Raw genomic sequence first — 15,985 nt, forward strand, 5'->3', positions numbered from 1 at the left:
AGTTCTAGCCCGGGCAATCAACACCGCCTGGCGTTCCCCTTCCACCTTTTCCCCCTTCCCCTCCACCCTTGCACCTGATAAGCTTACAGAGTTTACGCCAGGCAGACGTTCGCTTGTCTAATACGCTCGCTTCAACTGTCATTTCTTACGGTTTTATTCTCTCATATTGCCTGGCTTTCCCTTTCACCTTCAAACTCACAATGTCATGCTGACGGAAGGTACGCCAGACTAACGTTCGCTCCGTTGTTTTCTCTGCCTGATGTGGCGCTCTTCCAAAACACGAAAATTATTACGGTAATAAAAATTAATAAAAAAAATGACGAACGGTGTGTGTGTGTGTGTGTGTGTGTGTGTGTGTGTGTGTGTGTGTGTGTGTGTGTGTGTGTGTGCCAGTGTTAGTTTGGCCAGGGAGTGTGTGAGTGACTACCTGCTTCCTGGTATTCCATGTTACCTGTTAATTGAGACGACATTACACCTACACCTGTTGGGTACAAATGCAGGCGTTGGCTATCAGAACAGGTGTTTAAGTACAAATACAGGTACAGGTGCAGATACAAGTACAGGTACAAGGACAGATACAGGTACTCCTCCGGGTCACTGTGTTATGGCGTCATCTATCTGGCTCTTGATGTGTCTTCCTGACTAGTCATTAAGCCAGGCACAAACAGTCACTAACGCTCTCACAGTCAGTCCATCACAAACAGACACTAACGCTCTCACAGTCAGTCCGTCACAAACAGACACTAACGCTCTGACAGTCAGTCCGTCACAAACAGTCACTAACGCTCTCACAGTCAGTCGTCACAAACAGACACTAACGCTCTGACAGTCAGTCCGTCACAAACAGTCACTAACGCTCTCACAGTCAGTCGTCACAAACAGACACTAACGCTCTCACAGTCAGTCCGTCACAAGCAGTCACTAACGCCGTCAGAGCGCGTCACCAAGCCAGTTAGAAATGTCATCACCACACGCAGGTCATCATCCTCCTCATCCTCCTCCTCCTCTCATCACCACTTGATTGAGGTGATCAAACCCACTGATCAACCCAGGTGATCAAACGACCAGCCATCTAACCCCCCCATTGATCAGCCGAGGCACCCGACCATCCCCAGCCGTGACCGTGACAACCCCTCCTTCCCCTACCCCTTCCCTCCCCCTCCCCCTCTCACCTGGCTGGCCATGGGGTGAATTAAACAGTAAAGGGAGAGGGAGGATGGAGGAGGAGGAAGAGGATGAGGAGGGAGGGCAGAGAAGGAGGAAAAGAGGGTTGATGGGGGAAGAAGGAGGAGAATAATGGGAGGAAGGGTGAATAGAGGAGGAGGAGGAGGAGGAGGAGGAGGAGGAGGAGGAGGAGGAGAGTTGTTATAACCGTATTACCTTGATTGGTTTCAGGCTATAACCGCTCTCCCCCCCCTCCCCTCCCCCCTCCCCCCCCTCCCCCTCCCCCCTCCCCCCTCCCTTCGCGTGATCATCAGTTCTTCCAGTAGTTTTTCAGCACAACGCCCTCCACCCCCTTCCCTCCCACCCACCTACCCCTTCCTCACCCTTTACCTCCTCCTCCCCTTTAAACCCGATTAGAGTCGCTCTTATTAACGAGTATTTAAGGTGATAATCAAATGCCGACTCACCGCTGATTCCTCCTCTCTCCTTCCTCCTCCCTTCCTCCCTATTCTCCAGCCCTCCCCTCCCCCTCCCTCCTCCCCCTCTTGCTGGAGTTGCCACGTGCCGCTGTGTTATCGGTGGAGATTTTACAGGTGAGGAGCCGCTTACCTGCGTTTTATTAATCAGTCGGGCCGCCCTTCTGCTGTTCCCTCAGGCTACCACGCCCCTCCGCCTTCCCTTCCCTCTTCCTCACTCTTTCTCCCTCTTCCTTTTCCACTCAATCGTTCTCTCTTCCTTTTGTTTCTCCTCTTCCTCCCGTTTCTTTCTCATCTACATTTACCATCTCTCTCTCTCTCTCTACTCTTCCCCATTCTTAACCTACCTTCCTCCTCCTCTCTCTCTCTCTCTCTCTTCTATATATCTATCTCTCTCATATCTCCATCATCCTCCCCTTCTCTCTGTCTCCTCTCCCCCCCATCTCCCCGGGGCAAAGGGGAGAAAGGGAGAGGTGAAGGGGAGAGGGATAATGTTGATTTTTGCTGTTGTTTCCCTCTCTTTCCTACTCCCAAACGCCCTCTCTGCTAAAATATTTTCCTACTTTCCTTATTTTCTCTTTCTTTCTTCTCTCTTGTTATTTACCTCTTTCCTCTATTTACTTACCCTTCTTATCTTCTCCTATCTTCCTTCCGTCTCCTCTTTCTACTTGCGTTTCTCACTGTTCCCTTCTCTCTCTTTCTTTACTTCCGGACTTTATCTTCGTATAGTGAAACATTCGGAAGTGGTAAGACAGTAAGATAATTCATAGCAGACAGACAGACAGACAGACAGACAGACAGACAGACAGACAGACAGACATATGACTTTTTAATTTGCGTTTTTGTTTCATTTATTTTTATCATCAACTGACTGAAGCTTCGAGTTGTTGTTGTTGTTGTTGTTGTTGTTGTTTTACCTGATGACATTACACAGGTGATGTCATTAACCCCTTCACTATGGGATGCCACAAGGGGGTTAGGTTAGGTTAGGTTAGGTTAGGTAGAAAATGTAAAGGAAGTCTTTCTATTGGTGACACACACACACACACACACACACACACACACACACACACACACACACACACACACCTGCCAATGATCTGACTAAAGGTAAAAAAAATATGATTTATATTTATCTGTGAAAAAAAAATAGAAATAATATATATGGGAATTAATGGCCAGTGTTATTGGTCCTGTCGAGCCATCCGTCACAAGACCGTCACATAAACAACCCGAAAATCGTCACAATTATATGTCTCGCTTGCAGCCGTCACCAGCGTCACGCAGATGATGTGTGTTTGTGTGATGTAACTGTGATGCTACTTTGTGTTAATGGTGTTACGGTGTTATGTGACGGTGATGTTATGTGACGGTGATGTTATGTGATGGGGATGTTATGTGATGGGGATGTTATATGATGGTGATGTTATGTGATGGGATGTTATGTGATGGTGAAGTTATGGATGGTGATGTTATGTGATGGATGTTATATGGGATGTTATGTGATGGTGATGTTATGTGATGGGATGTTATGTGATGGGGATGTTATGTGACGGTGATGTTAAGTGACGGGGATGTTATGTGATGGGGATGCTATGTGATGGGGATGTTATGTGATGGGATGTTATGTGATGGTGGTGTTATATGATGGTGATGTTATGTGATGGGGATGTTATGTGACGGTGATGTTCTGTGATGGTGATGTTATGTGACGATGTTATGTGATGGTGATGTTATGTGATGGGGATGTTATGTGATGGTGATGTTATGTGAAGGTGATGTTATGTGATGGTGATGTTATGTGATGGTGATATTATGTGATAGGATGTTATGTGACGGTGATGTTATGTGACGGTGATGTTATGTGACAGTGATGTTATGTGACAGGGATATGATAACACACACACACACACACACACACACACACACACACACACACACACACACACACACACACACACACACACACACACAGCATTAAACCATCATCAATATATGATACATACATACATGATACATACATACATACATACACACACGGTAAAGGAGTTATACGCTTTACAATATACGCACATCCGTTTATACGCATCTTTCCGGAGACGAAAACAAAAGAATGAAATGTTAAATCCGGCTATTGTCAGGATTTTACTGAGAATGAAGAACAGGGAATGAATCCAGCTTAATCCAGCGAAAAAAAATATGGATTAACCTGAGTAAGTGTAAGCTAGTCTGGAGATTACTGGAGATTTATATAATGATTAAGAGCGTTTATCCCGTGTCTGTGTAATCCATAGAGTTTAATGGACACTGGGGATTTATGCTAGTGTTTTGTGAGAGTAGTAATCCCATGTGTTTGTTTGGTAATCCGTGGCGTTTGTAATCTCCAATAGATAGGTGATTTGTCTGTCTCTGTTAATCCCAGGGGTTTGTAATCTAGTGTGGAGATTTATATTGTGTTATTAATCTTGGGATGAGTAATAGCATATCTCTGTTAATCCGTATAAGGGATTAGTCATCTCCTACCTAGAAAGGGATTAAGGGGAAAAGTATTGAAGGATTTGTGAAATTACTTCCATGAATACAGAGACACATACTCACACACACACACACACACACACACACACACCTGAGCGACTGTCTTAACCCACAAAATATAGACATTAGTTCACCTGAAGACAAAGACACCAGGTATGATATCAAGGTGGGAATTTGAAGACACAATTACCTCCAAATAGCTCACCTGAGTCCTTTTACCTGCCTTATAGTGTATAATATTTTCTCTCATATATGTGACTATGACTATATGTGACTGTGGGTATATATGTGGCTATAGTGAGGTGATATATCATTTCATGTATATTATTATTAATATTATTTTCGTTATTATTATTATTATTATTATTATTATTATTATTATTATTATTATTATTATTATTATTATTATTATTCGTGGCCAGGTGGGAATGTAAGTGTAATTAGTGTTGCAATTATTTGTTAATGATATATTTCCCCGTTGTGGCTGTCACCTTAATTACCTGATCGTGAAATATATGTGTGTCTGTTTGTGCTGTTAAGACAGACAAGGACACAGGGAAGAGAGAGAGTGTGTGTGTCACTCTTATCTTTTATCTTAATTTAGTTTCTCTCTCTCTCTCTCTCTCCTTTACACCCTCCCTCTTACTGTTCACTTCCCTTAGTCTTTCTCTCCCTCTGTTCCTTCGTTCGTTCCTTCCTTGTCACATCCTCCTCCTTACCTACACCCTCCCTCACCCTTCTTCACCACACCCTCTCCCTTACCCTTTCTTCCCTCCCTCCCTCTCCCCCTCACCCAATAGGGATCATTCTCATGACAACCCAGACTGGCGTGGAGTCATGAGGTGGAGTGGAGGGGTGGAGTGGAGTGGAGGGGTAGAGTGGAGGGTGGAGGGAGGGTGAGTGGAGGGGTGAGTGGAGTGGAGGGGTAGAGTGGAGGGTGGAGTGGGTGGAGGGGGTGGGAGGTGGAGGGGAGGGGTGGGAGTGGAGGTGGAGTGGAGGGGTGGAGTGGAGGGGGAGGGTGGGGTGGAGTGGAGGGGTAGAGTGGAGTGGAGGGGTGGAGTGGGTGGAGGGGTGGGTGGGTGGAGGGAGGGGTGGAGGGGGTGGGTGGGTGGAGGGGTGGGTGGGTGGAGGGGGGTTGGAGGTGGAGTGGGGAGGGGGTGGGGGAGGGGTGGGGTGGAAGTGGAGTGGAGGGGTGGAGTGGAGGGAGGTGGAGTGGAGTGGAGGGGGTGGGGAGTGGAGTGGAGGTGGGTGGAGTGGAGGGGTGGAGTGGAGTGGAGGGTGAGTGGAGGGGGGTGGAGTGGAGGGTGGAGTGGAGGGAGGGGTGGGTGGAGGGTAGAGTGGAGTGGAGGGGGGGAGAGTGGGTGGAGGGTGGGGTGGAGGGTGGAGTGGAGTGGAGGGGTGGGAGGGGTGGAGGGGAGGGGTGGAGGGAGGGGTGGAGGAGGGGTGGGTGGAGGGGGGTAGAGTGGGTGGAGGGGTAGAGTGGGTGGAGGGGTGATGGAGGGTGGAGTGGGTGGAGGGGGTGGAGTGGAGGTGGAGTGGAGGTGGAGGAGGTGGAGTGGAGGGTAGAGTGGGTGGAGGGTGAGTGGAGGTGGGTGGAGTGGAGGGTGGAGTGGAGGGGTGGAGGGTGGAGGGGGTGGAGGGAGGGGTGGGGGTGGAGTGGAGGGGTGGAGGTGGAGGGGTGGGGTGGAGTGGGAGGGTGGGATGGTGAGAAGGGAGGGATGAAGGTAAAGGAATAGGAGGGAGGATAGGAACGTGGAATGAGGGTGGAGAAAGGAGGGTTGGAGGAATAAGGACTTGGGGGGTGGGAGGAGTAAGGAATGAAGGAGAGGAGGAGAGAATTATGTGTTTTCGCAGTATCGACCGTGTGAATGAGAGTAACCGCAGCCTGAACTACCACCTAATAGTTATCATCGCCCCACAAATGGTCAGCCTAATGGTGGGCAATAATGGGTTAATCCTCCCGTCCGACAACACCCAAATTAGAATACGACTCTGATTATTTTCAACGGGGCCATTTTTTTTAAGGGGTTGGGAGGAAGTAGAAGGGGATAGGGAAGTGGAAGTAAGGGAGAAGGGGAGGTGAGGTGGGTAAAGAGGGCTGGTGACAGGGTGGAAGAGTAGGGAGGTGGAGAGAAGAGGGAGAGGAGTAGGAGGGGGAGGCTTGGGGAGTGGAATGGAAGGGAGGTAGGAAAGGAGGGAAGGTTTAAGTGAAGGAATGAAGGCGTGAGAAGGAATAGGAAGAGAGAAATGAAATGCAGTGAAAGGGAGGGAGGGAGTGAGACGTAGGGAGGATAAATAAAACAGTGGAAGAGAGGGAGGGAGAGGGAGAGGGAGAAAGGTGAGTGTGTGTGTGTGTGTGTGTGTGTGTGTGTGTACATCGGCTTAGTCTGTCAGTGTATGTTAATAGGGAAGGTATTAATAGGGTCATGATAACTAGCTCTGACAAATAGACGCAAATAGCATCGATCTCCTTGTCTAAGAGGGGGATAGGATTGTATAAATGGATATGACAATAGCGATTAAATAGGATTCGATTCGCTTTTGTTTTTTTGTTATTGTTTTTGCTTCGGTTATGAGGGTTTTGATTGGATGATTCTTTTTTTTTTTACCTTGTGAGTACGGAGACTTAATCTACTGAGTACGATGACTTAATTATTTGAGTACGATGAATTAACCCCTTGAGTACGATGATTTAATTCTTTGAGTACGATGAATTAACCAGTTGAGTGCGATAACTTAATCTCCTTGAATACAATGGCTTAATTCTTTGAGTACGGTGACTTAACCCCTTCAGTACGATGACTTAATTCCCTGAGTACGGTGACTTAACTTCCCTGATTATGTTCAAAGGGATGAGTCTTTTGTACTCCAGGGATTAAGTCATCGTACTCAATGGGTCAAGTCATCATACTCAAAGAATTATGTCATCGTACTCAAGGATTAAAAAAAATAAATATATATATATATACGATTTTATGATTTGTGATCCATAGTCATCTCTCTCTCTCTCTCTCTCTCTCTCTCTCTCTCTAATGAGTATGCTAAAGAAAGAGGTACAGTGGCTGAATGGATACAACACTCATCGCCACTCGCAAATATCTTTGCTCCGCACACACACACACACACACACACACACACACACACACACACACACACACACACACACACACACACACACACACACACACACACACTAAGGCTGTAAATGCCATGATGACAGTTCAGGTAAAGTCCAGGTAACTATCGACTGTGACACACCGTCTATTTATCATCACGTAATTGGTGTTCAAGTGACGGGCCATCGACTGTGGTAGGCACCACCACTATCACTTCATCACTTACTCTGTACTGGGCACTAAGATAGATTAGATAGGCACTTTCTATACCTCTGAGGACGTGTGTGTGTGTGTGTGTGTGTGTGTGTGTGTGTGTGTGTGTAGGTAGTATCATCATCTAATTTTGATGGTGAAAAGAATTAATGACGAGAAGAATATCAAAGGAAAAACAGAGAGAGAGAGAGAGAGAGAAAGAGAGTGAATAAATGCAGCGGTGAAAGAAAAGAAAGAGAGTGAGAGAGAGGAAAGAAAGAGAGATAGGGGACACGGGGAGGGGGGGTGGAGCATCAGTTAATGGTTCATATTATCTTCCCATCATTATTTTTTTCCCCTGCTGTGTTAATTAAGGCAAGTACTGAACATACATCCTGAACACTTTTTTAACACACACACACACACACACACACGCACACCCGCACACACACACACACGCACTAATTTCTACATTAGTATGAGTTCTCTCCTGAAAGAAAGAAATCTCTTCTTTTTTTTTCCTTGTCGAGGTTTTAATTAAGATTTTCAATGAATGATTAATTGCATAGTGAATGTTGTATTAATATTTTGTGAATTATTTGTGTGTGTGTGTGTGTGTGAGTGTGTGTGTGTGAGTGTGTGTGTGTATGTGTGTGTGTGTGAGTGTGTGTGAGTGTGTGTGTGTGTGTGTGAAGATTGAATTTGTGTATTGTTTTGAAGTTATTTTGTATTGAGTGACACCATCACCACCACCACTACCAGAGTAGACCAAAACAGAGACAAGGAACGTACAGTTTGTGTGAGTTTATCGCAGGATATAAAAACAAACAAAAAACAACAAAAACAAAAACAAAACAAAAACAAAAACAAAAACCAAAAACAAAAACAAAACAACAAAACAAAAACACTTTCCCGTCTATATCACTGTGTCATAGGGAGCAGTTCGTCGTGGCTTCCCTGCAGGATACAATAGACTTGGCAGTCATTACGTGTGTGTGTGTGTGTGTGTGTGTGTGTGTGTGTGTGTGTGTGTGTGTGTGTGTGTATGTTCGTGTGTAGGTGCCATAGTTTACAGGAGTTGGCGTATAAGCTTTGGGCCGACATATGTTGACATGATCACCAGCTGACTCCCTTTCCCTCCCTCTCCCTCCCTCCTTCTCTCCCCCTCCCTCCCCTCCCTACTCCCTCCCTCCCTACCTCCCCTCCTCCCTACCTCCCTCCCTCTCTCCTTCTCCCTCTCTCACTTCTTCTCTCCTTTCTCCCTCACCACTCTCTCTATTTCTCCACCCTCCCCTCTACTCTTTTATTCTTCTTCCCTCTCTCTCTCTCTCTCTCTCTCTCTCTCTCTCTATTCCTCCATTAACCAAGATGTCTTTCCTTCTCTCCTTCCCATTTCTTCCCTTCCTTCCCTCTCTGTCATTATTCCTCCTTCCCTCTTCATCCTGGAAACCTTTTCCCCTCATTCTCTTCCTCACCTCTCCTTTCTCTCTCCACTACCTCTCCTTTCCACTATCTTTACCACCTCTCCTCCATTCTCTCCACCCTCACCCCACCACTCACCTATTCCACACACACCCACGATACCATATGTTCTGCTTTTCCCCTCTCTCCCCTTCTCTTCCCCTCTCACCCCTCTCTCCTCCTATGGTCCCCACATGACGGTCCTCCTGATTATTTTCGATTATATCTCTTAATTACTGTGGTTGACTGACCGCCCTCTTACCCCACCACCCACACCACCACCCACCACCCCCCTCCCCCCTCCCCCCCTCCCCCCCTCCCGCCCCATTACATCACAGCTGGATACTCTCTTACATATGGTCACCCCCGTCTTCTCTCTCTCTCTCTCTCTCTCTCTCTCTCTCTCTCTCTCTCTCTCTCTCTCTCTCTCTCTCCCATTGAGTAGTTGAAATCTGGTTCATTAAGCTGAGACCTGAGACCTGACTGATTGAGAACTAAGAGACGATGAAGGAATAATGTAACCATCTTAATCCTTTGATGTGGCTGAGCAAGCAAGCAGAGACTTAGAAGATGACATGAACTTAATGCAAGCAGTGAAGTGTGTGACATGACAGTACAAGCATTAGATAGTATTAGTGACATGACAGTGCAAGGAGTGGAGAGTGTATTGTCTGACATGACTTAATGCAAGCAAAACACACACACACACACACACACACACACACACACACACACACACACACACACACACACACACACACACACACACTACAAAGGGACCTTAGAAAACACACTTTATCTCCTCAATATCCTGTTATTAACCTATGATGATGCCAGGAGAGACGAGACATTGCGTAAGTAGTAAATATTATGAAAACACTAATTTAAATCTGAACTGTAAATTGTACTAATAAGCACCTTTATAAATGTGTGATTTAAATAATATACGATATTTTTAAGTTGTTATTATTATTATTATTATTATTATTATTATTATTATTATTATTATTATTATTATTATTATTATTATTAGAGTTGTAAGGAGTTAGATATACTTTAAAGTCTCTGTTGGAAAATATTAAGGTGCAATTTTGCCTAATCTGAGGGTAATATCACTGTTCACTGACACGCAGGACAGAGTTTCATACACAAGAGGAGATGATAGTATAGATTATATTCATTAGTGTTATACTTGACGTCTAATCAGTGTGGACTAGTTAACATGATGAGTGCCTGTATCCTAGACTAATTCTGGGTACAACTACATCACATTGTCTGGTTCTGTCCTTGGTGCTGGCCATGCCAGTAACTCTTGTCACAAAATTTGTCATATTTACTAAGTTGGGTGATGAACGTTAATTTGGTCAGTTGCTCTGTGTCTCTTCCTCTCATCTTAATTTCCTCTTATCTTACTTTCTCCCTCATATTCTTCCCCGTAATACCTTCCTCCTCCTCCTCCTCCTCCTCCTCCTCCTCCTCTTCCTCCCCCTTTTAATCTCTTACTTCAGTTCCCGTTTCGTTTGATTCTTCTTGTTCCTTCCGCTTCTCCTGCCTCCTTTCCCCTCTCCTCTTTCCTCTCTCTTCTACTTCAATTACCTTCTCCTAAAACCCAATCTCTCTCTCTTTCCTTATTAGAGTTTCCCCCTCTTTCATTCCTTCTTTCATCTACGTTTTCTCACCTCTCCTATTTCAATTACTCTTTCGCCTCCTCTTAAATTCCCTTGTTCATAATTCTAGTCTCTTATTTCTCGTTTGTCTCTTGTTGTTACTCTCTCTCTCTCTCTCTCTCTCTCTCTCTCTCTCTCTTATCGGCCTTCCTCTTTCTGTCTGTCTGTCTGTCTTTCTCACCTGCCCAACCCCTTCCAGGCTCAGGTAATCCCCAGGTGTTTTTAACCAAATCAATCAAGGTTCAACTCCCATCCAACACCTGGTCGATGGTATCATGAGGTAGGCCGATTGACTTAGACACGATGACGCAATCTAAACAGCTGATTGACTACACAATGACGCAACCTAAATAGTTGATTGACTTCAAATGACGCAACTTAAACAGCTGATTAACTACACGATGACGCAACACAAACAGCTGATTGACTACACGATGACGCAATCTAAACAGCTGATTGACATACACGATGACGCATTCTAAACAGATGATTGACCCTAATCACGCAACGCAAACGCTTAATCAAGTCAATTTTGTCCATCGAGGGAGGAAGGGAAGGAGAGAAGGGATAATTGATGGATTGATCAATTGATGGATAATTATGATATTGTTAGATGATTGAATAACTATGATAACACAAACAAAACCCAGTTCATCAATTCTATCCACAGTAGAGTAATGGAGGGAGGGGGGGGAAGATAGTTAGGTAAGGGATGGAATAATATATTAGAATTAATGAATAGGCAGATAGATACGCACCCTAAATCCCTATTGAGTGGTGATATGATTTGATTGGATTGATGAATGACAATTTCACTAGGATTATGTTATTGATCAGAAGGGAAGGGAAGGGAAAGGGAGGGAAGGTTAGTAGTTTACTCTTATACAGGTGGAGGTGTACAGGATTGAGTTGAGTAATTAGTTATGATGATTGTAATGGATGGGAGAGAGAGAGAGAAGAGAGAGAGAGAGAGAGAGAGAGAGAGAGAGAGGCTGGATGTTTACTTTTGTTATACGTTGATGAAGATAAGAAGTGAAGGTAAATAATAGAAGGAGGAAAGAAAATAGAAGAGAGAAGAACTAAAAGATGAAGATAGGAGAGAAGAAAGAAGATAAAACCACGAGGAGAAGAGGAAAGGAGAGAGAAGAAGGAAAAATGGGAATAACGTCAGTAGATAATAAGGAAGCTGACCTCTCTCTCTCTCTCTCTCTCTCTCTCTCTCTCTCTCTCTCTCTCTCTCTCTTTCTTTCTCTTTCTTTGTCTCTCTCTCTCTCTCTCTCTCTCTCTCTCTCTCTCTCTCTCTCTCTCTCTCTCTCTCTCTCTCTCTCTCTGTGTGTCTGTAAAATAATATAAGAACTATCACCACCAACCAACACAACCACAACTACTACCACCTACACAATCAATCTCTATCACTAACCATTCCCTACCAACAGTCAACCAAAACTACCAACCACCACCAACTAGCCCCGATACCACCAACCACCATCAACCACTACAATCACCATCAACCACTACAATCACCATCAACCACCATACTTGTTATCAGCCGCCATCATCGGACTCTCTATTGACTTAAGTTATCTTCGTGTTATCCCAGGCAAGTAGGTGTTAATGCCTATATGGAAGGGGGGGGGTAAGGTATAGGAGGAGAAGGGGGGTATTGTTATCTGTCAAGTTATCTGCCGTCTTGTCTCGTGTTATCGTCTCTGTCCTGATAACTTTCCACTACATCTGATTTACACAGCTAATGGCTCGTTAAGTTATCTCAATAGCCCCCCGCCCCCCCAAAGAAAAAGTATGCTACGGGTATATTGTCCATAATATTCATCAATGGATCACCTGGGGATTAAACACCCTGAACCTAACCTAACCTAACCTAACCCTAACCCTAACCCTAACCTAAGGTAACCCTAACCTAACCTAACGTAACCCTAACCTAACGTAACCCTAACCTAACCTAACGTGACTTAATTTAACCTGCCCTAATATTACCTAACCTAACCCAACCAGTTAACCTTAGGGTGGTTAATCTTCAGGTGAAATAAGTTAGGGTGTCTAATCTTCATGGTTGACCTTTTATTTACAGTATATGCAACAGATGGCTTTCAATCCACCTACTTTAGCTATCTTACTATTGTCACTCACTTTGTATCTGTTTTTATTATGGCTCGGTACCTCATCTAACACCACCCCCCACACCCCACCACACCCCCTCCCACACCCCCACCCCTTCCCCCCATCCCTCATCCCTCTCTCTCCTTCTCACACGTCTCCCTTACTCCCCCCATACCTTCTTTCTTCCTCCCCAGGTTAATTAGGGAGGGGAAGAAGGTGAGGGGAGAGGAGAGGAGGGGGGGAAGTTTTGTAATTATGAGGGGTATGTGTGTGTGTGTGTGTGTGTGTGAGTGTGAAAGTTCCAAGATATACACATACACTTCCCTACACCTATACACACACCTCATCTAACAAACACACATACAAAATATACAATACTCACTTTATGAAACTCGCAGGGGAGTGGGGGGTGGGGGGGTGGGGGGTGAAGGGGGGAGAGGATGTGAACTACCTAGTTGGTGAAGTCTTGACCAAAATTCAGTAACGAAAAAAACATCCGAACTTAGTAAATAAAGAAATATAAAATTATTAAACGTAAAAAAATCCCAAATTAACGAGAAAAAAAATCATAAGTTAGTAATAAGAGAAAAAAAATAAAAAAAAACGAAAGAAAATAAATATATTACAAATCTCCCCAAAATCGATTTACAATTCTTTACAATTTTTCTTAATCGATATTTTCCACTTAATTTCACTTTAATGGTATAAAAACGCGAAGATTATTTTCTTTATTATATAATGGCATTGAACACGGTTATAAAATATTTAATAGTTTAATTTACTATTGGCTATATACTCAGGTAAGTGTACTCAGGTAAATAAACTCAGGTAAGTAAAGAAATTAAAAAAAGTAATTACCGGATTTAACCTTTTTCATGACGCTAGACTTGTCACCAGGTAGGAAATGTGAACCGGTGATGTGTCGTAAAAATATTCAGTTAGATAAGTGATTCATTAACTTGAAATTTAGGGTAAGTGTGTGTGAAGAGGATGAGTGTATGTGTGGGGGGAGGGAGTGGGGGGGGGATTAGTGTACTTTGGGATGGGCTTGGGAGTGTGTTGAGGAGAGTGTGGTGGGTTGGGGGTGTGTTGAGAGAGTGTGTTGGGGTGGGAGTGTGTTGAGAGAGGCGTTGGGGTGGGAGGTGATGAGGAGAGTGTGTGTTGTGTTGGTGGTGGGAGTGTGTTGAGAGTGTGTTGGGGTGGGAGTGTGTTGGGAGGTGAGGGTGGGGTGTGTTGAGGAGAGTGTGTTGGGGTGGGGAGTGTGTTGTGGAGAGTGTGTTGGGGTGGGAGTGTTGAGGAGAGTGTGTTGGGGTGGGAGTGTGTTGAGGAGAGGTGCGTTGGGGAGGCAAGGGGTGGGAGTGTGTTGAGGAGGTGTGTTGGGGTGGGAGTGTGTTGAGGAGAGTGTGTGTTGGGGTGGGGTGTGTTGAGAGGTGTTGGGGTGGGGTGTGTTGAGGAGAGTGTGTTGGGGTGGGGAGTGTGTTGAGGAGGAGTGTGTTGGGGTGGGAGTGTGTATGTATAGAGTTAGTGTGAGAGAGATCGCCAGCTCAGGTGCTCAGAGCGACCATGGCCAGTCCTGATCATCTGATAGTAAGGTAAGACGCACCTGTGTGGCCAGCTGAGCCGTACCAACACACCCAGGCACTCGTGGTCACCTGTCCTCATCCACCCCCTATCCGCCCTTCCCTCCCCCTTCCCTCTCCCCACCCCTCCTCCTCCTCCCCCTCCCCCCCTCCTCCTCCTCCCTCCCCCCTCCCCCCCCCCACCCACACAGAGAGGTCCCTGTACTGAAGCGTCATGGAGAAGTAACATTTGGTGTGCCGTCACACCAGAATCCCTCACACCCTTACAGCCTCTCACCCAGACACCGTTAACCAGACACCCTCACACCCAGACACCCTCACACCCAGACACCCTCACACCCAGACTCCCTCACACCCTTACAGCCTCCCACCCAGACACCCACACCCACCCAGACACCCCTCACCCCCTCACTCCCTCTTACAGCTTCCCCACCCAGACACCCTCACACCCAGACCCTCACACCCAGACTCCCTCACACACCCTACAGCCTCCCACCCAGACACCCCACACCCAGACACCCTCACACCCAGACTCCCTCACACCCCTTACAGCCTCCCCACCCAGACACACCCCACACCCAGACACCCTCACACCCAAACACCCTCACACCCAGACTCCCTCACACCCAGACACCCCTCCCACCCAGACACCCTCACACCCAGACACCCTCACACCCAGACTCCCTCACACCCTTACAGCCTCCCACCCAGACACCCTCACACCCAGACTCCCTCACACCCTTACAGCCTCCCCAGCATGTACTGATACGCAGGACTGTCTAAATCAACCCAGGTAACCTCATAACTTAATACGTCTTTCCCTCTCCAAGAACCGCCATTGATCAACACTCACGGTAATCCCACATGTTGAAGTAACTGTATATACCTAAAGCTGTTACACCAAATCATAAACACTATCGGCCTGTCGAGCACCGTCTACACTACTCTGTTCACGGATACAGGGGAAGGAGGACCCACCTGGTGTAGAATCTCTTGCTGTAGGTCGTGCCGTTCTTGATGATGTAAGATGCGGCTTATGGCGACGACGGCAACGAAGAAGAAGGATAGAGGAGAAAGAAGAAGGGGAACAAAATTGTTGGAAAATCACAGCAGGAGAAACACCCACCCCCCTCGAGGACTCACCTGACGTAGTCTCTCTTGCAGTAGGTCTTGCCGTCCCTGACGAAGCAGGTGCAGGTCTCGTCGAGGAACTGGTGGCACTCAGCGCACTTGAGACAGGCAGCGTGCCACTCCATGTCTGGTGCCACCCTCAGTATATACTGGTCGTTGATGACGGCCCCACAGCCCATGCAGACGGAGACCCGGCCGCCTGCAGCAGACACAACCTTCGTCAGAGTCGCCCACACGCCCACGGTGCCTGCTGGAGGCACACCTTACACTTTTCTCACCTAATAAGCTCACGGGTCACACATGAGTATGTAAACAAATGTTGTATATAATTATGTTCATGACTTATGACCCACATGGACTGGTCATCACACATCAGTTTATAAACACTGTAGAGAATATGTTCATGATATTTATACATCACAAGGTAAATTTTAATTAGTATTTTAATTGGTATTCATAAGACAGAAAATAACATAAAAAATCAAGTGTAAGAATATGTGTAGAGTGAAATTGGCGAGGCTGCTGACAAGAGCTATGAGTGTTAC

At 45.9% G+C, this 15,985-nt stretch overlaps 1 protein-coding gene across 1 annotated transcript in view; it reads right to left on the reverse strand.

Annotated features, from left to right (window-relative positions):
* Nucleotides 1-15,985, reverse strand: part of LOC121865316 (insulin gene enhancer protein ISL-1-like) — a gene marked incomplete at its 3' end in the record, with an annotated part of 79,037 nt that overhangs the window by 36,709 nt on the left and 26,343 nt on the right. The window contains exon 2 of the mRNA XM_042364656.1: nucleotides 15,453-15,690. Coding sequence (XP_042220590.1) covers nucleotides 15,453-15,690 — 238 coding nt within the window. The remainder of the gene's footprint in view (nucleotides 1-15,452; nucleotides 15,691-15,985) is intronic.

The sequence above is a fragment of the Homarus americanus genome, unplaced genomic scaffold (assembly GCF_018991925.1).
Source record: "Homarus americanus isolate GMGI-L3 unplaced genomic scaffold, GMGI_Hamer_2.0 scaffold15945, whole genome shotgun sequence".
NCBI classification, from domain to species: Eukaryota; Metazoa; Arthropoda; class Malacostraca; order Decapoda; family Nephropidae; genus Homarus; species Homarus americanus.